At 49.5% G+C, this 21,345-nt stretch overlaps 2 protein-coding genes across 3 annotated transcripts; one reads left to right on the top strand and one right to left on the bottom strand.

Moving 5' to 3' along the window:
• Positions 1–1,236: 1,236 nt before the first annotated feature.
• Tspan1 (tetraspanin 1) lies at positions 1,237–5,627 on the top strand. Its single transcript, XM_032899624.1, has 7 exons — positions 1,237–1,302; positions 3,715–3,921; positions 4,111–4,185; positions 4,302–4,400; positions 4,484–4,639; positions 4,897–4,980; positions 5,198–5,627. The coding sequence occupies exons 1-7, from the start codon at positions 1,246–1,248 to the stop codon at positions 5,243–5,245; spliced, it is 726 nt and encodes a 241-aa protein (XP_032755515.1). The 5' UTR covers positions 1,237–1,245; the 3' UTR covers positions 5,246–5,627.
• A 2,738-nt stretch (positions 5,628–8,365) lies between these two features.
• Pomgnt1 (protein O-linked mannose N-acetylglucosaminyltransferase 1 (beta 1,2-)) lies at positions 8,366–17,936 on the bottom strand. Of its 2 annotated transcripts, XM_032899607.1 has the most exons (22): positions 17,845–17,936; positions 17,211–17,389; positions 16,517–16,631; positions 16,268–16,386; positions 15,677–15,742; positions 15,474–15,587; positions 14,550–14,667; positions 14,299–14,397; positions 14,022–14,149; positions 13,668–13,738; positions 13,369–13,444; positions 13,128–13,211; positions 13,005–13,046; positions 12,755–12,813; positions 12,414–12,486; positions 12,202–12,330; positions 11,999–12,124; positions 10,239–10,303; positions 9,993–10,037; positions 9,633–9,768; positions 9,119–9,228; positions 8,366–9,031 (listed from the first exon to the last, which is right to left on the bottom strand). In XM_032899607.1, the coding sequence occupies exons 2-22, from the start codon at positions 17,328–17,330 to the stop codon at positions 8,944–8,946; spliced, it is 1,983 nt and encodes a 660-aa protein (XP_032755498.1). In that variant the 5' UTR covers positions 17,331–17,389; positions 17,845–17,936; the 3' UTR covers positions 8,366–8,943. The 2 variants fall into 2 exon arrangements, with proteins under 2 accessions (XP_032755498.1, XP_032755505.1); XM_032899614.1 differs by lacking the exons at positions 17,211–17,389; positions 17,845–17,936 and adding an exon at positions 16,824–16,892.
• Positions 17,937–21,345: the final 3,409 nt, after the last annotated feature.

Raw genomic sequence — 21,345 nt, 5'->3', positions numbered from 1 at the left:
GTGTGTGTGTGTGTGTTCATGTGTATGAGCATGTGTGTGTGTTCTCATAAGTGTGCACATGAGCGTGCATTTGTCTGCATGTGCATATGTGTGTGTGCATGAGGGTATGTGCTCACAAGTGTGTGCATACACTGATGTGTGTGTGCACACGCAGATGAGTGTGAGACGTGTCCATGCACATTCAGGAGTACCACTCTATGTTATATATGTGACTGTGAGTCTTGTGTGTAAACATATGGATGGATGGCAGCTTGAGCAGGTGTGGGTGCCAGTGAACACACGGATTCGAGGTAAGAATCATATCACACATGCTATTGTGAGCAGGGCACCCCGAAGTTCTGGGAAGCTACTTGTCCGACTCCTGACACTGCTGCCCCGCATATCCCTTTCTAGTAGAGGCAGAGCCTATGGTGACCTTTCCAGGGGGAGATTTGCTTATTGGTTTTAGTGTTGGGAACTTATCTCCAGGCAGTAGGGGGCAGCAGGGGCAAAGAAGGTTAATCAGCCTTGGGTGGGGCCAGAGGGCGGGCGAGCGGGCAGGAGGCTTTTTAAAGCACCTGCCCCACCTGTAGGCGAGCAGTGTTGTGTGAGGACTTGCCGTTCCTTCAGCATTCTGCCCGCGCACTGAGTGGCTGTTTCCTGGAGCTACTGTGTTCCTTCGGGAGTGCAGCAGATCCCGTTCAGAACCTATTGCCAAGAGCCCCGAGCAGGTGATGGCACAGGCCAGGGATTAACCTATGAAGAGATACCAGTCTGGAAACAGGTTTGGGGTGCTAGAAAAAGCCATCGGGTGGGTACTGAAGAATCTGAGATTGGTTTAGAAAGAGGACTAGGAAAGACAGGTGTCCGGAAAGGGCGTTGAGTGGTCTGCAGTGTGGGATCAGGCTTGTAATATCTGTGTAGGGATCTGGAGATAGTAAGATCTGAGAAGTAGTATAGGTGGGCATTCGTGTCAGCATAAAAACTGGAAAAAGTTCTGAGATATTAAGAGTTAAGATGCGGGGTTGGGGATTTAGCTCAGTGGTAGAGCGCTTGCTAGGCCCTGGGTTCGGTCCCCAGCTCCAAAAAAAGAAAAAAGAAAAAAGAAAAAAAAAAAAAAAAAGAGTTAAGATGCAAGGGAAATTTGGTGAGAAACAACAGGATGTTGGACTCTGGTAGGCCAGAGTCCAGAAGCAAAGCCAGCCTAGGGCAAGTGGCAGGTAAGGCCCTAATTTGTTCATGTCTGTTTCCCAGGACAGTGCACCCATGCAGTGCTTCAAATTCATTAAGGTCATGATGATCCTCTTCAATCTACTCATCTTTGTAAGTATGGAGGCTGTGGGTTTCTTACAAAAGCAAGTCACAGTCTGAACAGAACGCAGGCTGGAGAATGGGGAACTATGTACCCAGACTCGGCTCTGTAAATTTTCCTATTCGAGAAGGAAGCAGAGGGTCTTTCCAAATGCTGATTCCTGACCCCACACTGGCTGCCGCACAGAAGTTTGGGTGAAGATGGGGGAGGTTAGTGGTGGAGAAGCTTAAGTTTCTCACCTCCCTTCCAGGAAGGATCATTCTGGGGCAGGGTAGGCTAGCAGGAATGACCCTCCCCCTTTTAAAATAGGCATTTTCAGAGAGGAAAGGGGATCTGCTTAAGTTTATAGTGTAAAAGGTAATTCAGTGACCCCTGTACATTGAAAAGTTGAGAGTCCATGCCTCTTAGGATTGACTCTAAGTACGCATTGACTGGGCTGGCACTTAAGGGGCTGGAATTGTTATTCAGTGGTAGAGCATTTGTTTAGCATTCGTAAGTCCAGAAACAAAAAGGAAAACATATTCATTGACTAAGACTCAATGCTATGTGCTAGGGTAGAGCCAGGCCATTCGCTGCCCTTGAGAATCTCAGGTCCAGTAAGTCAGATAGGCTGCTAATTGTCAAATAGGCTGGTAATTGCTATAGACACTGATAATTGCAAAGTGGTACTTTTATTTAGACTTACCATCCAGGCTAAGGGAGGCCCTGGAGGGGTTTGGATCCAGTCTAGTAGGAAAGTGCTTCCTGGAGGAAGTAGCTGGAGTTGGACATTTGCATTGGGTGGGGGAGCCGTAAAGTGCGTAGGAAGGCCCAAAGGTAATGAAATTTGATATTGTTTAGAAAACCAGGAACAGATTATATAGGGCTTGTTTGAGAAGCTGAGCCATGAGGCCCAAACCCTGGAGATAGTGACAGAGATAAGAAGCAAGGGACACAGTAAACAAAGGTGGCAGAGGAGTGGTAAGACAAAGACGTGTTAGAAAGGGTTTGAGCAATGTAGGGGGAAAGAAGAGGTCATCCGACACACTCACGTGTACCCAATGGAGGGGCATGGATATATGAAAGTCTTGTGCCTGTGAGCAGCCAATGAAGTCATGGGGTCGGGGTGGGACTCTGGCAACAGTGAGGGAAAGTCTGCCTTTCATCCTTCGTGTAGCCCTGTGTGGTCTCAAAGTCAGTTCTTGGAAACTGGAAGTTTTAGAGATGAACTGAAAAATAGCCACCATGAAGGGGGTGAGGGACAGTAGGAAGGGAGGAAAAGAAGGGGTGTCTGAAAACAGTGGTCAGGGGCCGATGTCACTGGAGAATAATGAGTGGGAGGGGAAAGAATAGAGACATGACGTGTGTGCCAGTTTAGAGAAACTGGACAAAATGGTAGGTAGTCTCTTTGACTCCAATGTGGTCTGTACCTTGGGCTTCCCTTGGCTGCCAAGAACTAGGTTTCATTCAGATAACTGAAGGAAATGCTAGGGTTTCAGTAATTGGGAAAGCCAGGGCTCTGGTCTGATAGGGTTAATGGCAAATCCAGTTTGGTTTCTGTTGCCTAGGCCTTGCCAGACCGGGCAGAACAAAGTAGGAAAGGCAGGCTCCTTGAAATTTGACCCTGGAGGCTAGCAGCCCGGCTCTTTTGTCATTAAGCAAACATCCTGGGATATAGCCACAATATATATCTTTTTATGCCCATGCCAGACTGGTTTCTTTAGCTTAGTGGGAGCTGGGCACAAGTCGGTGTCAGGCTGATTCATCCCCCAAAGACCTCAGCTCAGCAAAGGTTTGCTAGGAGCTGTGGTACCAGAACCTCCATCAGAACCCCCCTCAGAGCTTCCAGATCACCTCTGAAACCTTAGGTTGAGCCCATGTCTTGAAGAGAAGCTGTAGTTGTGTTCTACCTGTTTCTCCATGTCAGGCAGTGGTCTGGGTGAAAGAGGAGACTGACAGCTGATTCCACCCTGAAGGGGGATCGAATAGGGCCTCTGGGTGAATGAACCTCTCAAGCTCAGCCCTGTTTCAAGGTTGCAAGCAGGTGTAAGCCTCACCCTGCTGTTGCTATAGTGATTACTGAGCCTGCTCAACACTACCACTGACTGCTTCCATGTGCAGGACAGTCATTCTAGACACTCACAGGCCAAGAATGAGAGACTGGATCCATTTTCATCCCTGCCTATGTGGCAGGACCCTGACAACACTAAAAGGAAGGTGCTGTACCTCCTCCCGGTCTGTGGATATTTCTAGAACTCCAGGTGAGCAGACTGGTGAATTAGTTCTAAGTGTCCAGCTTCATCTTTCTGGCACTGGTTAATGATCCCCTCCATGCACAGTAGGCTTAGTAGGTTGTTAGGTCCCAAAGTCGAAGAAAGGTAAGGTTTCCTGATCTGATGGTGCCATTTGTTAGCAATGTTTCCAAGCCTGACTTCTGTCCTCAGCTCTGTGGTGCAGCCCTGTTGGCTGTGGGAATCTGGGTGTCCGTCGACGGGACATCTTTCCTGAAGGCCTTCGGATCACTATCATCGAGTGCCATGCAGTTTGTCAACGTGGGCTACTTCCTCATCGCCGCTGGTGCTGTACTCTTTATTCTTGGTTTCCTGGGCTGCTACGGTGCTCACTCCGAGAACAAGTGTGTGCTCATGATGGTGTGTTGGACCCAGCTCCCCAGGCCCACAACCAAGGGTTCCCCCTTCATCCCTGACACCAGCCTCTGGGATCCCAAAACCCTACTCTGGATTCTGGAAGCCTCGCTGTGGGGACCCCCTGCCTCTTATGGGAGTGTGCAGGGCAAGGAAGGTGTGTGTCCCTAAAACGTGTTTCCTTTCTCCACTCAGTTCTTTTCCATCCTCCTCATCATCTTCATTGCGGAGATTGCAGGGGCCGTGGTTGCTTTGGTGTACACCACAATGGTGAGGCACGGGATGGGGCACGGGAGGAAAACCGGAGCAAAGCCCTGAGAGTTGGTGGTGGCCTGTGAATGGCTACTTCCCCTACCAGTCTATTAATACTGGCCTGACCCGTCCAGGCTGAACAATTCCTGACATTCCTGGTGGTGCCTGCTATCGAAAAGGACTATGGTTACCAGACTGAATTCACCCAAGTGTGGAACTCTACGATGGAGGGGGTAAGGTGGGCCGGGAGGATTTGGGAATGGAGAGGAGAAAAAAATCAAGGCACCATCAGTTACCAACCCCATTTTGTCTGCAGCTGCATTGCTGTGGCTTCAACAATTACACAGATTTTAACTCCTCACGTTTCGTCAAAGAGAACAAAGTCTTTCCTCCGTTCTGTTGCACCAACAACACTGACAGTCATACAGTTGAACCATGCACCGAGGACAAGGCCAAAAGTATGAACGTACAGGTATGTGCTGGTGTGGAATTAGCTTTTTCGTTTGCGATCCGGTTTCTCTGTGTAGCTGTGGATGTCCTGGAACTCGATATGTAGACCAGGCTGGGCTTGAATGGAGATCGACCTGCCTCTGCCTCCTGAGTGCTGGGGTTAAAGGCCACCACCACCACCCAGCACCAGTGTGATTGCTTTAATGGCTTTACAGTAAGGAGTAAAGGGGTTGGAGGTAGGGCACTGCCAGCTATAAATACTTTCTTCTCTCTCCCAAGGGTTGTTTCAGACAGATTCTGCAGAAAATCAGAACCAATGCAGTTACCGTGGGTGGTGTGGCAGTTGGAGTTGCGGCCCTAGAGGTAAGTCAGTACAAAGACCGGAACTGGGGTATCTATGTTTCTACCAGACCTGTAGTGATGAGCCCATCTCTAAGGCTTCTCTAGAGGAAGAATTCTAGTGTTTTCATTTCTGGCACTGAGGAAAACAGTGCTCTGTGTAGGCCGTTCAGGCAGGCAAGAAATCAATCCTTGAGGACCTCAACCATGTCCTTTCATGTCTCCCTTCCCTCCCTGTCAGCTGGCTGCCATGGTGGTATCCATGTATCTATACTGCAATCTGAAGTAAGACTGCTTCTTCCTCCTGACTTGCTGTCGTCACATGGAAACCAGGAAGAGGCACTTGGCACAGCTAAGCAGCAGCAATGGGTGGAGATGAAACGTCATTTGTGCTGGAGTGGATCTGCCTTTGCTGCTCTGGACTTCGGGCTAATTAGGGACCACCGCTCGGGCTGTGTCTGTCTTGTTCTTCCACTACTGGGGTGAGGGGGGCATCGGTCCCAGTGTCTGAGGCAGCCATGTCTGCCCATCTCCTGAGATTCTTGATGATCCCAGCACTCCACTGGTGGATGAAGGCACTTATAGCCTGGGCATATTCTAGCACTGCAAAGTCATAGAAGGAATGTACAGAAGGTGTTTTGGAACTTATAAACCAATGAAAATACTTCTAATTGGCCTGTGTATGCTTGGAGAGATGGGTCCCAATTGCCTAAATTGCACTGATTTCTGTGAAGCTGGAGACTCAGCAGGGTAGAAGGGAAGTGAGGTAGGTATTTGGGTTCCAGGCCTGGGAGGAAGAGCAAAAAGAATGTCCAAGAGTCCATGGAGGAAGTGGGATCTGCAATGGTCTGCCTTTATGTCCCATGGGAGGACTTTCGTGGTGAAAGTTCTCCCTCCTGGTGAAAGGCACTGGACCAGAAAGCTATGAAAATAACAAGCTCAAGTCAAGGAGGGGAGAACAGAATTATTGTCAGGGCTGTGCAGAGGGAGTCACTCTTTGGAGCCCTCCAGGGACTTAGATAAGTAGGTCTAAGCTATGTACCCTACTTTAGGAATCTCAAATCATTTATCCTTTGGTGGTGGCCTATCCATTGCTCTAAAGACCTATATACTTCCGGGAGGGGGGAGTATACATTCTATTGGGGGCAACATAGGAGGGGGCCTCTCCCATTAATCAGGGTATTCACAAGTTCTTTAGCAATTCCAGATTTGTGCCCTATGGGTGGCTGGACACATTGGTTATGTTCCCATCATCTTCAACAGGAACTGGTGTGGCCTGGTTAATCATGCTGGTGGCCTTAGTGTAGGCGCTGAGAGCCCCATTATAGCAGAGCAGCCACCACTGGCACTGGCTCCTTCATTCACCCAAGCATTCTTTTCCCTTTGTTCTGAAAGACGGTCTCTCAGTGTGGTCCTGGTCATTCTAGAACCTGCTTAGTAGGCCAGGAAGGCCTTGAACTCAAAGATCTGCCTCACAGGCCTCTGCCTCTGCCTCCTGAATGCTGGGATTAAAGTTGTGCACCATCATACCTGGCCAAGATCTCACTTTTTTGTTGGTTTTGCTTTGAGATGGAGGGGTCTCGGTAGCCCAGACTGCCTTTCAACTCTCTATATAGTTGAGAATGGTATAGTTCCTGCCTCGGTCTCCTAGGTGCTGGGTTTACAGGTATTTATCCATCACCACACTTGGTTTTAGGAGGTATTGGGGATCACACTTGACTTCATGTGGGCTAGGCAAGCACCCACTATACATTATAGTCTTTCCTTAGTCCTCAACTGCCAGAGCCTTTCAGCTTTTCAATCAAAAAGCTGAGGCTGAGACTCTACTGGATGGGCTCCTGTAACTGGGTGGACCTTGCTTGACACAGTAACACTCCAACCTGAAAAACCTGACCAGAATGTGCCTAAAAAAAAAAACAAAACAAAACTGAATCTCTTTAAAAAAAAAAAAATGCAGGATGTTGATGGCGTACACCTTTAACCCCAGCACCCGCGAGGCAGAAGTGGGCTGATCTCTGAGTTTGAGGCCAGCCTGGTTGGTCTACATAGTAAGTTTCAAGACAGCCAAGGCCACACAGAGAAACCCTGTCTCAGAAATAATTTTTTTGAATGCCTCTGAACTTCAAGTGACAACAGGACGGTGGCTGCCACCAAGCAAAGCCGTTTGATTATCTTCCCTCCTCCCTTCCCTTTGACACCCCCACCTCCCATCTGTCTCTACGGGCTTTTCCAGAGCAGCCCACAGCTCTCACCCACCCACTTGTCGGGCTCAAAAAAGAACAGAGACTTGGCCAGAGCCACACATCTTCAGTCAGTGAAGCCTGACCAAGAACCTACTAGGATTCTAGGTAGAGAACTGGTTGGCCTTCACCCTTTGCCAGCACACTGTATCACACACAACTCTATTCCTCCCACAGGCGCCTGTGGGAGCAAGAGGTGGAGGGGGACTTGTTTGCCCAGGGAGGGCTGCCACTTCATCATGGTCTAATTGCTTCTCCTGTGTCTACTTTGCCACCTGAAACACGATCTCTAGCTCTAGCAAACACTGAAGGGGTCAGGGTGGTGACCAATGTCAAAGCCGACCAGTAAGCCGGTCCCAGCAAGGGGCACCAGGACAGCGAAGATAAAGAGCAGGAGTTCCAGTAAGTTCCCGACTCCTTGGCAACAGTCATACCCTTCCTTACAGTGTGATCTACTCAGATCCCGATCTTAATCCTCAGAGCCTTAAAGGTCACGTTCCCCTGCCTTGGGCTATCTGACTCCCAATGGACTATACAGTCTGTTTTTTGGTGATTAACTCAGATTTCCTAGGCTCCTTTGAGTTACAAGCCTCTTGAGAATCTGATGAAAGCCACGGCCCTGTTATACAGAGAAACATCCCTATATGGAATTCTGTGCACACCAATCCAGGCCACAGAAACCCTTGCTCCTGTATCTGCCTGCCAGTATCTCCCCTCAAAATCATCTCCCACACGCCTGTGGCTGCCACTGTCTCTGGCCCAGTCACTTCCTGTCTCCATAATGGCTGCCTCTGGAGCATTTCCCCTATCACCCCACTTGTCCTTTTTGGTCTCTCCTACCTACTCTGTTTCTGGGGACAAGAACTAGCCGGATAGTAAGACAGTGAGGAAGGGGTGTGAGATGGCAGCTTGGAGCTGAGGAACAAATAGGAAAAGGATGTAAAGTCAGCTGGCACCAGGGTAGAACCCTTCTAAACCAAAAAGAAAAGACTTAAAGCTTGAGACTTGGGCATCCCCTGGTGGCCAAATGGCTTCACACAGAAGATAAAACTATGGCAGACAGGTTAAAAAAACAAAAACGAAAAACAAACACCTCACCATTCATTCCAGTGATGCTCTCCCTCACCGCCACACCATACTCCCCAACAAAACTACTACAAAATACACCCCCAGGTTTTCTCCTTTTTTAATCAATGACTATCTTTGTCCAGCTTTGGAAATCTGGACAAAGAGAAGGCTAAGAGGAGGCCTGGTCCAGTGTCTAAAGGTCTCTGAGTGAGTCTGTCAGCACATGGACCCCGAACGGGCCTGTCCATCAGCTGGGCACAGCAGTTTTCCTGAGTATGAGCCAGTCCCACCCTCAGGGCAGCATCCTGGTCCAGAGAGGAATAAAGGCCCCAGGTTGGGCCTATTCCCAAGGCCCTCGGGACAGTCAATAAATAGGTTCTGAGCCAAGCCTGGGAGGACGGGGTGTAAAGAGTGGATCAGCTACCCAGGGATCCCAAAGAGGACCTGGGAACCCTCCTGCTCTTCTTCAACAAGGAAGTAAATAAATAGACCTTAAACTCAGGAATAGGGGTGTTGGAGCAGGGGATCCTTCCCCTTAGAGTTAGTAATTAAATCCCATGTTAAAAACAAACCAGCCCTAACCCCTACCGGCATCTACAAAAATCCTACAGGATAGGGCAATGGGCTAGCCTGTCTGGGGGTACACAGTACCCAGCCCTGCAGGGTCCTGGAGGAGGCTTCATGTTTGTTCAGCAGCCCCTGGGGCTCCTTCTTCCTTTGGGGGTGGCTCCAGGAAAATAGGGGTGACTGAGGGTGGCTTCTTCACTCTGAAACACAACAGATGAATGGTACAGAGGCGAGGCCATGCTTCAGTGCCAGGAGGCCATTTCCTAGGGCAGAACAGGGTGACTCACGAGTAAGGGGAGGCTGGGACCCCCACCACCAAAAAGTGGTTCTTCTTCCGAAATAATCTCCACAGGCCCCGGTGGTTGCCACGAACGTCCAGATCCCAAATGTGGAGGCACTAGCAGGGACAGAGTAGGAGGAAGAGATGGTCAGGAAGCCGTGGAGATAACCCTCTGAAGGCCTGGCAGCTGCCTCACTCAAGAGGAAATATTATTTGGAGGACAGAATGGGCAAGGGGTTAAAAGAGAGGTTCTCTTCTTTGTTTTCTGAGACAGGATTTCTCTGTGTAGTCATGGGCTACCCTGGAACTCGCTCTGTAGACCAAGGCTGGCCTATGAGACCTGCCTGCCTCTGCCTCTCAAGGGCTGGCATTAAGGGCCTGCACCACTACCCCTGACCAGGAAGTGAGGCTCCTGAATGCACGAGAAGGTTACGAGGTTGGAAATTCTACAACAAAGACTTGCTAGCTGGGGCAGTGCCTGCGGACGAGGGTGCTACTAAGGGTGGTGCAGCCTGGGGCACCTTGGCAAGCTGAGTCCAGGTGGTGAAGTCATCATCTTTCTCCATCCGGATAAATGCCACATAGGTATGGCCCTCTGTGTCTGGCAGGAAGGAGTCTTCACAAGGGTCCTTGCTGTGGTCCAAAACCTCGGCCTCACTGCATTGGGGGTAGAAAAGTTAAGGCCAAAACAGGGCACACTTCCTAGAAGGGCCTTGGGCTTGATTTAATGCTCTGCTGCTACCTTCTTGAAGTTCTTAATAATGTCTGTACTAAAGAACTCTGATTTTCATTTTCTATACTGCCCATAAATTGTGGCACCAAGAAAGCTAGTATTTGATTCCTTCCTCCCTGCCAGGCATCCCAATTGCCCTAGGCCATACCTGAGCAGCCTGTGAATTTCCACTTCATAAGCTTCTTTCTTCAGACTAAAGGGGAGGGAGAAACGAATCAAGAGAAGGAGAGGCTCTCAGGTCCATGGAAAGGAATGGGCAGGGCAAAGGGTCACATGGGGAAAAGGTACAGCAGGGCAGAGACAAATACCCCAAGGCCCCAGACAGGAGAGAACTAGCAAGGACTGGCCATCGAGCCTTACACGTCCACCCCTTGAGCCTGCTGCCAGTCTCTACCTGTCTACATTCCTGAGCTGGACACCCGGGACTGTGTTGAACTTGTGCTTCTTGAAGTAGGCCTCCTGCAACAGGAATGAGGAGAGAAGGCAAGGCTTTCTCAGTCTGACTCACACTTGCTCACTGACCTATTAAAGATCCACAGGACCCAGGGCCCTCTGACTTGCCGTCTTTGGCAAGCTCTCACTAGCTTTAATTTAGTCTGGTCCCTTGGTTCAAGCTACTGACCCATGAACTAGTCCTTTTCCCACTGGTTTTCACCAGATTTGCTAGAGACTTAGAAGTAAAGAAATATGGAAGTATGAGAATCAAATGTTCAAGACCAGTCTCAGGATGAGCTACAAGAGACCCTGCCTAAAATAAAACAAGGGGTGGGGGATAGAGTGGAAACACACATGAGAGAAGAGAGGGGGAAGGGGAGGAGAGGGAGAAAGAGACACCCTTCCGTTGGATGTAGTCAACAGCAAAGATGAGTTAGAAGGAAGGAAAGTGCTGAGTCAGGTTCTATGAATGGCCTGAGGAAGCACTTGTCCTTCCTTGGTACATAAGGCTTTTATTAGCTTTCTCTGGGGTCTTTCTGGTTTCTAGGAGGTTCCAAGTTAAATATATCCCTTTTAGCTGTACTGTTTCAAATGCACTCTTTCCCCCACCCCCTTTCTCTCTTTTTTTCAGTTTTTTTGAGACAGAGTTTCTGTATAGTCCTGACTGTCCTGGAACTCACTCTGTAAAAAACCAGGCTGGTTTCAAACTCACAGAAATCCACCTGCCTCTGCCTCCCAAATACTGAGATTAAAGGCCCATGCCAGCACCGCCTGGCTTGCTGCCTTTATGGAGGTCCCAAGTTCAGTTCTCAGCACCCACATGGTGGCTCACAACCATCTGTAACTCCAGTTCCAGGACACGCAGTGCCCTCTTCTAGATTCCTTAGCCATCAGACACAAACACAATGCAAGTACACACATGCAGGCTAAAACACTCATATGTATAAAATAATTTTAAAACATATTCAGGGGAAGGAGAGATCACTCAGTGGTTAATATCACTTGATATTTTTACAGAAGACCGATCAGAGTTCCAGTACCCAGCACCCGCATGGTGGCTCACAACCATCTGTAGCTCCAGCTGCAGGGGCACTGACAGTGTCTTCTGACCTCCTCAGGCACCAGACACACATATAGGGCACTTACATACACACAAGAGAAATAGTCATAGATACAAAATAAAAAATAAATCTAAGTTTTTATTTCTTTGTATTTCAAGGCAAGTAGTCCAGGCTAGCCTTGAACTCAAGAGATCTGCCACCTCTGCCTTCCAAGTGCTAGGAATAAAGGCATTTTACTCTTTATCACCACTACCCCTAAATATTTATTTTAATTTCAGATCAATAATGAGAGAAGTAGTTCTGAGTTTTTGTTGTTATGTTTTTGTTTGTTAGTCTGTATCCTCAAACTCTCCTGGCTTGACCTCCAAAGGACTGGGATTAGACCCAGCTTGCTTTGCTGTTGCTGGTTTTGTTTTCTGAGACAGGGCCTCAGCCTAATGCTCTTCCTGCCTCAGCTTCTCAAGTGCTGGAATCACAAGGTTGTGATTTGGCCCTTGGCAGGCAGCATTTTTAATTCTCACCTTACAGATCGAGAGAGTGGCAGAAGTAGAACAGTAAGTGATGTGGATATTAAGGGCTGAGGCTAGGCTCCAGAGTCCACGTCCTTGACAACTAAGCCATGTAGTATCCTACTTCCTCAAACCCCAACCCCGCTTACATGAAAGTAGCCATTCATGTTGAGGCCCACGATGCCAAAGTGGTAGGATCGGGAAACATCCGGGATGATGCACTCGCGGCCACGGCGCTGTTCAGGCATCCGCATCCACATGTCCCAGTCCCACAGCTGCGGCCACAGAACATTATGAAGGCTGTAAGTTTGGAATAGGGATTCCAGCCCATTCATCCTACCCTGCTGGGTACCTTTTCTGGTGTGGGCCACTTGGGCTCAAGCTCCTCCTTGTACAGAGATTTCCTGAGCACCCATCCCAACCCAGGCATGGTCTCCACACGGTACAGTAGTGCTGGATCCTCAGCTGTGTGTTCATACCCCTAGGGACAGCGGCAACACAGAAGGCATTAGCTCAGGCCTTGGCAGACTCCCATGCTGATTGAGCCCTGGACACCCAGCCTACCTGGTCATTCCAAGCAGAGATGCAGTACAGGCTGTCGTCTTCCTCCAGCAGGTGGATGGACTGGCTCAGGAAACTGAGAAAGCCAGTGTTCAAGAGTTCAGAGAGGCAAGCCCAGATACAACGTGATGCTGGTGGTGCAGGGCTGGTAGTCCCACTGGCTCTGTTCACCCTTTCCAAATTCTACACAAGCCCAGCGCCTTCCCTGCGAGTTATGCAAGCTCTACAACTTCTCAACTCATTCGGAGCTCTCGAGCCACCTCACCACATCCTTCCCTGAGACCTAGTCAAGTACAGAAGTCCCATGTAGCTTATAAGCACTTCAATTGTGGGCGACCCGTCACCTGAAAAAGTCCACAGCGATGTCCAGGTCCTCTTCCAGAACCACAGCAAACTTGGCCTCCTACAGAGAGGGGAGGGAGGGAACATCATGGTTCCGAGGAGGTTGCTCTCCTACCATGGATGTCTGTCTTCAGACCTAATGTTCAGGCACCACCCACCCTATCCTTCAGATCGGAAGAGCAAGGGTGGGTGAGGGAAGTTTTCATGACAGTTTCTCTCCAGAGACCCAAGGACTATATCAGTGGTACTCACCGGAAACAGGTTGAAAGTGGCAGTGAGGCTGGCCTTGTAGTGCTGGGTGGGGAATTGGCAGGTAAGATTTGAGGCAGGAGGCGGGACCAGGGGTCTGCCCCTTCCACCCTTGCCAAGGAATACCTGAGACACACGGGCATTCTTGATGCTGATGGGCGTGTGCTGGATGCCTCTCAGACCAAACAGCGCCACCACATCCATTGGCTCCTGGGGACACGGTCACCAGTCACTGTGTGTGTTACCTTCCCTACCTCTGCAGGCTCCAACATGTTGAGCCTCTCATATTTCACAGCCCTCGCTGATCACTGCTTTTTAGCACCCGGTCTTGTGTCCTGCTCTGCCTGAGGCCCCCAGCCGCACTCACCTCATAGTAGCCATCAATGAAGACCGTTATCATCTGTGGAGATACCCCTTGGGCTGACAGCAGAGAGCGCAGCATCCTGAGGAGCCCGGGAAAGTAGATTAGGGCCCTTTCTCCTCTCAACTCAACTCCCGTGTTTATAAACGGCCCCATATGTTCTGTGTTTACCCATGTAGAACAGGCCTAGCATCTGCTGCCTTTCTGCCTCCTTTGAGAGTCCCTTGTACAAGAAGTCAAGCCAAAGCACTACCCACTTCCTGAGCACCCCGTCCCTGCTGAGTACAGCCCACTTCCAGACTCACCTGTACAGGTAATTGGGCCGGTTCCCTGCAATGACAGCCACAGGCACATTGAGGACTTTATTGTCTGGAAGCTGTGTGAGAAACAGCTTTTAGCTTCCCTTACTCCCCCTTCCAACTAGGATCTCCATTTAGGGAAGAATTCTCAGTGCATTGAAGGGCCTCGTTCTTGTCTTTCCACACACACAGCCCTGGTAACACAGCCTGTCCCGCCCCCAACCTGTCCTCAGAGTCCGTATACACACGCCCTCAGCCCCTACCAGATGACGATAGACAGAACCTGAGCCGGGAACTGCTCCTAAGGGCTTTTGCTAAGCTGGAAAGGAGTGCAGACCTCAGAGCTCTGGCCCCACTTACTGGGTCAGGGCTGAACTCAATAGGTGTTGGGTCCTTGCAGCTGCACACGCTCCCGTAGCCCTCGACTTTGCTGCAGAAGCGCCTGCGGCGGCGGTTCAACTCCGTATCTGCCCAGTGACACTCAGCCTCTAAGGGAGGGAGTTAACAGGATGAGGGGATCTTACCAGCTACATTGGGGAAGCCCCAAACACACAGTCAAGGAAAGAACAGCCTCACTGAGGATCCAAGCGTCCATTCTCTGCTCAATCACTGCCCGGGCCCCGCCCACCAATCCCACCTTCAGCTGAGCTGAGTGGCACATCTGTCTTCAGCAGGACCGGGTCACCCCAGGAGGAGAGGGCAGGAGATTTAGAATGCTTCTCGCCAAGAACAGGACCTGGCCAAAGGCAGCAATGAGGGACGATGAAGGCTCAGCTGTGAGAATGGCGCTCCCTCCCAACTCCTTGCCTACTTTCACGGACTCCAATCTATTCCCTCCCCACACCACCCTCTCGCCTATCATCCCCCCTCTTCCCTTGGTCCCCACACCTCCTTTTCGTCCCACGAAGGCCCAGGTGTCCCTCCAGCCAAGGGCAGGGCCTGCCTGGCTTCCCAGGCTCCTCAGCAGAGCCTTTGCTGTGTCCTTGAGGTGGAAGGAGCCCTCATCCTGGAGGACCAAAACAGAGTCACCACGACTTGTGTGGGTCCAGAGACCTGGCTTCGCTCAGTACTGGCTACATTTCAAGGACTACATATAAAACCTTTTACGTAAGTTGACTCACTGACTCCAAAAATACTATTTGGTTACTCTCTTTCACAGACAAAAAAGTATGAAGGGCTTAAGAGTCTGAGACTCACTCCAAATCACTTAGATACTAAAAGGAAGTCCCTTACCCACGTGACCAGCACCCGTGTCTTGCCACCTCTCCACACTTTTCCCAACACTCTTTTCTTGTCCAACTCCACTGGCATTTATCCTTGCTGTTCCTCATGCTTGCCAGGTACTTCCCCACTTCAGGGCCTTTTGTGTTGATTGTTCCAGAAGTTTCTTCCTAGGATAATTCTTCTTCCAGACAGCTGCCTAGCTTACTTCTCCCTTCCTCCAGTCTTCTGCTCATCTCCTATTTCCCCAAAGAGGTGTTCCTTCCCTAAAACGCAGTCACATCATTCTGCCTCTTAATTTTCCTCTTCACCTGTCATTTCCCGACACCGCTGGCTGAGTTGACTATTTTATTGCTATCACTGAGATGTGAGCTCAGGGATGTAGGAAATCTGTCTTGTATTTTATCTTCAGCATCCCGTGCAGTCCCTGGCATATAGCAGATGCCCAGTAACTGCCGAACTGATTAAAAACAAGACAAAAACCCAAGCTCCGACTGGAACGTGAGCCACCTTCCTCTAGATGTTCTTTCCGTTCCCTGAGCAAAGTCAGAGCTAGGGGCATGGAGAATAGAGCTAGGGAGACTCACTGACCTTAACTGTGCAGATCAGTACACGGCCAGGCGCCACCATGTTGAGGAACAGCACCATGGCCTCATCCTCATGAGGAGAGTACGTGTCAAACACACGCTTTGCCATCACGTGGCCCTGGCAGGAGCAAACCTCTCATGAGATGGGGTTGCTACCAGCAAGGAGAGACCAGCTTCAGCCCTCCGGTCTCCCATCCTTAAGCTCACCGTGGCCTGGTTGAGGACGATGACATGGATGCCTCGGCCCTGCTCCCGGGCCTCATCCTCTAGCACCTACGATAGCAACAGAAACAAAAGCCAGCTATTCGCCCTGGCGCTCACGGTGGCTCGGTCTCGTAAGCATGAAGCACACCAGCCTGGTGTATTATCGCTGTCTACAGTTCTAACTCAGACTGAAGGCTGACTCTCCCAGAAAGCCCCCATGGTACCTTCATCAGAAAAGACTTCATCGCTTTACAATCCACCTTTTAACCCTTTTTTGGCACCAAGAGCGTTGGACTGTCTCTGCTTAGCTCTGCAGATCTCCTAATCCTCTACCAGTGAGCCTCTCTAGGAAGGGCAAGTCCCATTACCTCTAGGACCCCAGTGCCTGGCCCGAGGCTGAAGCCAAGGGGCTTAGGAAGTGGTTACATAATAAGTAAATAAGGGAGTTAGCTGCCTGCCTCTGATCACTGCCAAGCCTTCACCACACAGCCGTCACATAGACCTTTCACTTAATCCTCACAAGTCCAAGCCAACAGGCAGAGGGCTGCAGTCCCCACCGTGTTCTGAATGGGTTGAAGACGCTGGTCCACTCACCGTAGTGCCATCTACCGCCACATACACTTTGCTTCTACTGGAGTATACTTCCACATCCAGCACGCGTCGGGGACTGCTGCCTCTGCGCCGAGGGGACTCTAAGCGTCCTAGGGCCTCATCTGGAGAGGGAATTGTTGTAACAGGCATGGATAATGACTCACCAGCAAAGTCATACCCTGTGGGATCTGCATGCCATTCCTACCACGAGATCCCAGGTCTCCCCCCACCCCACGCTCAGCCGGCCCCCACCGTAGTCTTGCTCTGGTTCAGGGTCTTCATTGGCCTCGCTGATTGCTCTCCGAGTGTCTAGGATCAACTTGATGTTCACAATGACAGTCACCAGCAGGAAAAGCACAGCTCCTGTCTGAGTAGAAACATGGGGATGACCAAGGGACGCCCTCTCCAGATCACAGAGGCCTTCTGAAAGTATGACCTTGGCTGGAGAGGACACGGGGACCTGTCTCTCCTCTTTCTGGTTCTCAATCAGGACATGGATTTGTGGCCATCTCCCAGAGAACATCCCCTGACAGGTCTCCTTCCACCAGGCCCTTCCTACCGAGTGGTCTTGTACTCTCCCATTTGAGTCTTTGGCTTCCTTGGTCCCCTCCATAACTAGTTCCTTGAGATGGATTTAGGATCTGAGAACCACAGTGGATAATCGGAAGTCACAGAAGAATGTAGGCCACACTGCCTGACAGTTGGGTGTCAGGGGCAAAGCCAGCCTGACCAGACTTCCGGTTTGTGTTTGATGCTTAGGAGGTCAGAGTTGGGTTCTGATTCCAGAATCCTGGGTCTAAAACACTGACTGAGAAGGCCACAACACACAGAGGCTTCCCCTCCAGGAATTTGCTGCCTCTTCTTGGTAGCCAAGGTAGTTAGTTCATAGTCTATGTTAGGGTAAAGTTAGGAAGCCAGCTTTTGGGACACGTGGGACCTCATGTACCTGACAGAATCTTCGCAGGGCCCGCTGGTTTGTCAGTTTATACTTCCAGGTAAGATACCAGCTCCGTTTCTTCCTAGCCCCGAAGGGCTTGATGAGGGGACTAGGCTTCCAGTCATCCATACTGGATTAGGGAATCACCCCTGTCCCGGCCAGTCCATGACTTCAGGAATCTGAGGGGACTATAGTCACATGGAGTAAGATGTTTGTCCCAAAGCCTAATGCCTTCTGAAATGTCTTCTCTCAGCAAACTGCTGAGCTGTGTGCCCTAGACAACGTGGCTCAACTTCTCTGGGTCTGGCCAGAAAATCTTTAGAGGAGTTGGATCACCTGAAAATTCCCTGGGGCTAGAGGAACTGTGTCCAGGCTCAGGGCCTCAGAGACGGAGGCCAGTAACTCAATCAACTCTTAACAATTTATCAGTCCTTAAAAGATCCAAATCCCAGTCCTTCCCAGTCCTGGGGTGGAACAGTATCACGACCTCCCGCGCCCCAATCCTCCACCCTCGCCCCATCCCATCTGGCTCCTCTCCTCTCCTCTCCTCTCCTCTCCTCTCAGGGCTCAGGGACGCCGGAAGGTTCAGAAGACCCGCCCAGCCCGCATCACTCCTCTGAGACCCACACTGGGAGGCACTTACGGCTCAGGGGCCCCTGGCCCGCTCAGGCCGCGCCTCGGCCCGTACAGCTCGGCCCCGCGCGCCGCAGTCTCCGCGGCCTCCGCCTCCTCCATGCCTCTCGCCCCTGCCCCGCCCTGGCCGGCCCGCCCCGCCGCTTCCGCCGCCGCCGCCGCCGCGGGGTGAGAGGGCGGCGGGCGGTGCTTAGGGCGGCGGCTACGGCCGGGCGTCTGCAGCGTGAGGGGAGCCGGCGAGCTCTGCCTCTCCTGCAGGGTTGCAGCGGGCAGGAGTGGACCTAGGGCAAGAGCACATCTCTGCACAGCGGAGCTGGGAGCAAGCGGCTTTCCGGGACCTCGGGCTCACTGGGCACTCCAGGACCAGAGAGCTGCAGCGCGAGGCCTGGCCCAGCCCTGCGAAGCTGTTTCCAGGCCGGGGAGGAGAGGATTAGAAACCTGCTCCGCTACTATTTTGAGCGCTTACGTTAACTCGATTTCATAAACCATGATTGATAGGTACCATGATTACCCCATTCTTTAAAGAAAACCAAAAATGCTCTGTAATTATGCGCATGTGTGTATGCGTGCATATGCAGGTAGTGTTGGTGCTCCTTGAGGAGACCAGAACTTTGATACTCCTGGAGCAGAAGTTAAAGGAAGTTGTGGACCTAACTGCTCCTCTGGAAGAACACCAGGTGTGCTATCCTGGAACTCCCTATGTAGACCCGGCTGAACTTGAACTCACAGAGAGATCCACCTGCCTCTGCCTCCTATGTGCTAGGATTAAAGGAATGCACAACATGCCCAGCAACACTTTATTTATTTACATTTGATTTTTTTTTTTTTTGAGGACTCCAAAAGTGTTGGCATCTTTCAATATGCTAACAGTGCTTGCCAGGTTTGGGAGTGGTATTGCATTCCTACAGAGGTGAGGGAAGAATCATCTATTTGAGGCAAGTCCGTTTTCATAGCACGATGCTAAGACAGACCCACGGTAGCTCACTTCTGGATTCCCAGCACTTAGGAGCTGAGGAAGGAGGATTGCCATAGATTCAAGGCCAACTTGGTCTACAACCTGAGTTCTAGGACAGCCAGGATTATAAAGTGCAACCTGCTCTCAAAAACATACAAAAAAGTTTTATTTTTGCAAGTTATTTATACTATTTTTTTCTTATTTAAAAATCAAATAAGCAGGGCTGGAAAGATGGCTCAGTGGTTAAGAGCACTGACTGCTCTTCCAGAGGTCCTGAGTTCAATTCCCAGCAACCACATGGTGGCTCACAACCATCCGTAATGAGATCTGATGCCCTCTTCTGGTGTGTCTGAAGACAGCTACAGTGTACTTATATATAATAAATAAATCTTTTTTAAAAAGCAGTTCTCACATTAGTCTCTGACCCTCTTCTCTCTCCACGAAGATCTTGTCTTCTTCTCATGATCCTTATTAATGTCCAGATTCTCAAACTTGCATGTATGGTCCTCCATTCTCTCCTGAGCTTCAGGCTCTCCCGTGTCTCCCTGCCTGCTGCGTCTCTCCACAGGACCCACAATTTCACAGCTATTGGCATCATCTCTACCTGCTCTCACATCTCTTTCAGATTCCTTTTCTTGGGAAACTGGATCAGGCCATATAGCTGGGACTCCCTTTGCCTTTTTCCAGAGATGTTAGTTGAAATCAACTGTCATGATTATTGAAATCAATTGCCATGCTAGTTGAAATAATTTGCTTTTTTCCGAACAATATTGAATACCATTTGAAACAAATGAACTAATCCAGTTCTTTGATTTGTGCCTCAAATTCTCTCCAAGCAGCCATTCCAGGCACTTTTAGTTGTTTTTGGTTTTTAGTTAATCTCCTTGACTCGGAGTTTTGCTCTGCTTCTCCAATCTTCCTTGCTTCTTGAAAAGTCCAGAGTAAGGCCACATGGTGGTGGTGCACACCTTTAATCTCAGCCCTTGGGAGGCAGAGGCAGGCAGATCTCTTAGTTGGAGGTTAGCCTGGTCACTGTAGAGTGAGTTCCAGGATAGCCAGAGCTACAGAGAGAAAATCTCAATCTCTCTCTCTCTCTCTCTCTCTCTCTCTCTCTCTCTCTCTCTCTCTCTCTTTCTCAAAAAAAAGAAAGAAAGAAAAAGAAAAATCCAGAGTAATTTTTAACAAAGGCAAATATTTTGTTAATCTCTGGTTAAAAACTTAGTTACTAACTTTTTAGGGGGGCTTCTTTGATCAGGATGTAAAGTGAGTAAATTAATTAACAGTTGCTTCTCAGTTGCTCTGGCAAAACACCATGACCAAGGCAACTTATAAGGAAAAGTATTTAAAATTGAGGTTCATGGGCAGGCAGGCATTGTGCTAGACTGCTAGCTGAGAGCTCAAATCTCATCTCTATCCACAACACAAAGCAGAGGGAACTAACTGGGAATGGCTTGGGCTTTTGAAAACCCAAGGCCCATCCCCAATGACACACCTCCTCCAATAAGGCCACACCTCTTAGTCCTTCCCAAACAGCTCCATTAACTGAGAACCAAGCATCCAAATACATGAATCTATGGGGACCATTCTCATTTAAATTAACATAAAACCATGGGTAAATAGTGAGACAGAGAGTTAGGGTAAGATGGTGTGCATTTGTGACCTCAACACTTGGAAAAAGGCGGGGTCAGAAGTTCAAGGTCATGCTCAGCTACCCACCCTGAGCTATAGGAAAAGAAAGTGCGTATATTTGAGGCTGAGTCTGTGGCACAAATCTGTGATCCTAGCACTAGGGAGGCAGATGGATCTCTAAGTCAAGGCCATCAAGAAACTCTACCTCAAAACAAATTATCCATATATTCACAGGAAGACAGTATATAATATTTAAATTTAGGAGTGGTATAAGTGTTTAGAATTATGATGGGGGGGGGCTTGGAAAGGTGCCTTAGCAGTCAAGAACACATACACTTACAAGTAGGATGTGAGTTCAGTTCCCAACAGATTTATCAGATGGTTCATACACAATTGTTAGTAGCTCCACTTCCAGGGGATCTGAGACCGATTCTGACCTCTGGAGACACTTTCACTCGCGCATATATTTACACACAGAGATGCATAGATACATATGAAGTAAATTAATAAAAATCTAGAATTATGGGGTTGGGAATTTAGCTCAGTGGTAGAGCGCTTGCCTAGTAAGCACAAGGCCCTGGGTTCGGTCCCCAGCTCAGAAAAAAAGAAAAAAAAATCTAGAATTATGAGTAGTTAAACACACACAAACAAACAAAATAAACTACAAACAACGACAAACTGAAAGTGGGTTGCCTTTGGGAAGTAGGCCTAAAGCTGTGAAAGAGTAGAGGGAAGAGGTTTTGTTTTGTTTTGTTTTGTTTTGTTTCATTATAAATCTTTCTGTAATGGTGGGTTGGAAATACTTGGATTAAAATCCCAAACAGAACAAAACAATTTTTTTCATGGTCCTTATTTACCTGTAGAATTAAGTCCAAACAGCGTAGAAACATACCTGTGTCACTTAGTGTGGTCCTCAGAGCAGTAGCA

The sequence above is a fragment of the Rattus rattus genome, chromosome 1 (genome assembly GCF_011064425.1).
Source record: "Rattus rattus isolate New Zealand chromosome 1, Rrattus_CSIRO_v1, whole genome shotgun sequence".
Classification (NCBI taxonomy): domain Eukaryota; kingdom Metazoa; phylum Chordata; class Mammalia; order Rodentia; family Muridae; genus Rattus; species Rattus rattus.
Note: the sequence above shows the minus strand (reverse complement) of the source record. Positions and strands in the feature narration are given on the sequence as shown.

What these genes read in the sequence shown, in the direction of transcription:
- Pomgnt1 (XM_032899607.1), bottom strand. Translation starts at nt 17,330, where the DNA reads ATGGATGACTGGAAGCCTAGTCCCCTCATCAAGCCCTTCGGGGCTAGG. An exon ending in TCGTCCTCAACCAGGCCACG is followed by an intron (nt 15,588 to 15,676) that starts GTGAGCTTAAGG and finishes TGCTCCTGCCAG; the next exon opens with GGCCACGTGATGGCAAAGCG. An exon ending in CCACTTTCAACCTGTTTCCG is followed by an intron (nt 12,814 to 13,004) that starts GTGAGTACCACT and finishes CCCTCTCTGTAG; the next exon opens with GAGGCCAAGTTTGCTGTGGT.
- Tspan1 (XM_032899624.1), top strand. Translation starts at nt 1,246, where the DNA reads ATGCAGTGCTTCAAATTCATTAAGGTCATGATGATCCTCTTCAATCTA. An exon ending in CCAAAAGTATGAACGTACAG is followed by an intron (nt 4,640 to 4,896) that starts GTATGTGCTGGT and finishes CTCTCTCCCAAG; the next exon opens with GGTTGTTTCAGACAGATTCT. An exon ending in TTGGAGTTGCGGCCCTAGAG is followed by an intron (nt 4,981 to 5,197) that starts GTAAGTCAGTAC and finishes CCTCCCTGTCAG; the next exon opens with CTGGCTGCCATGGTGGTATC.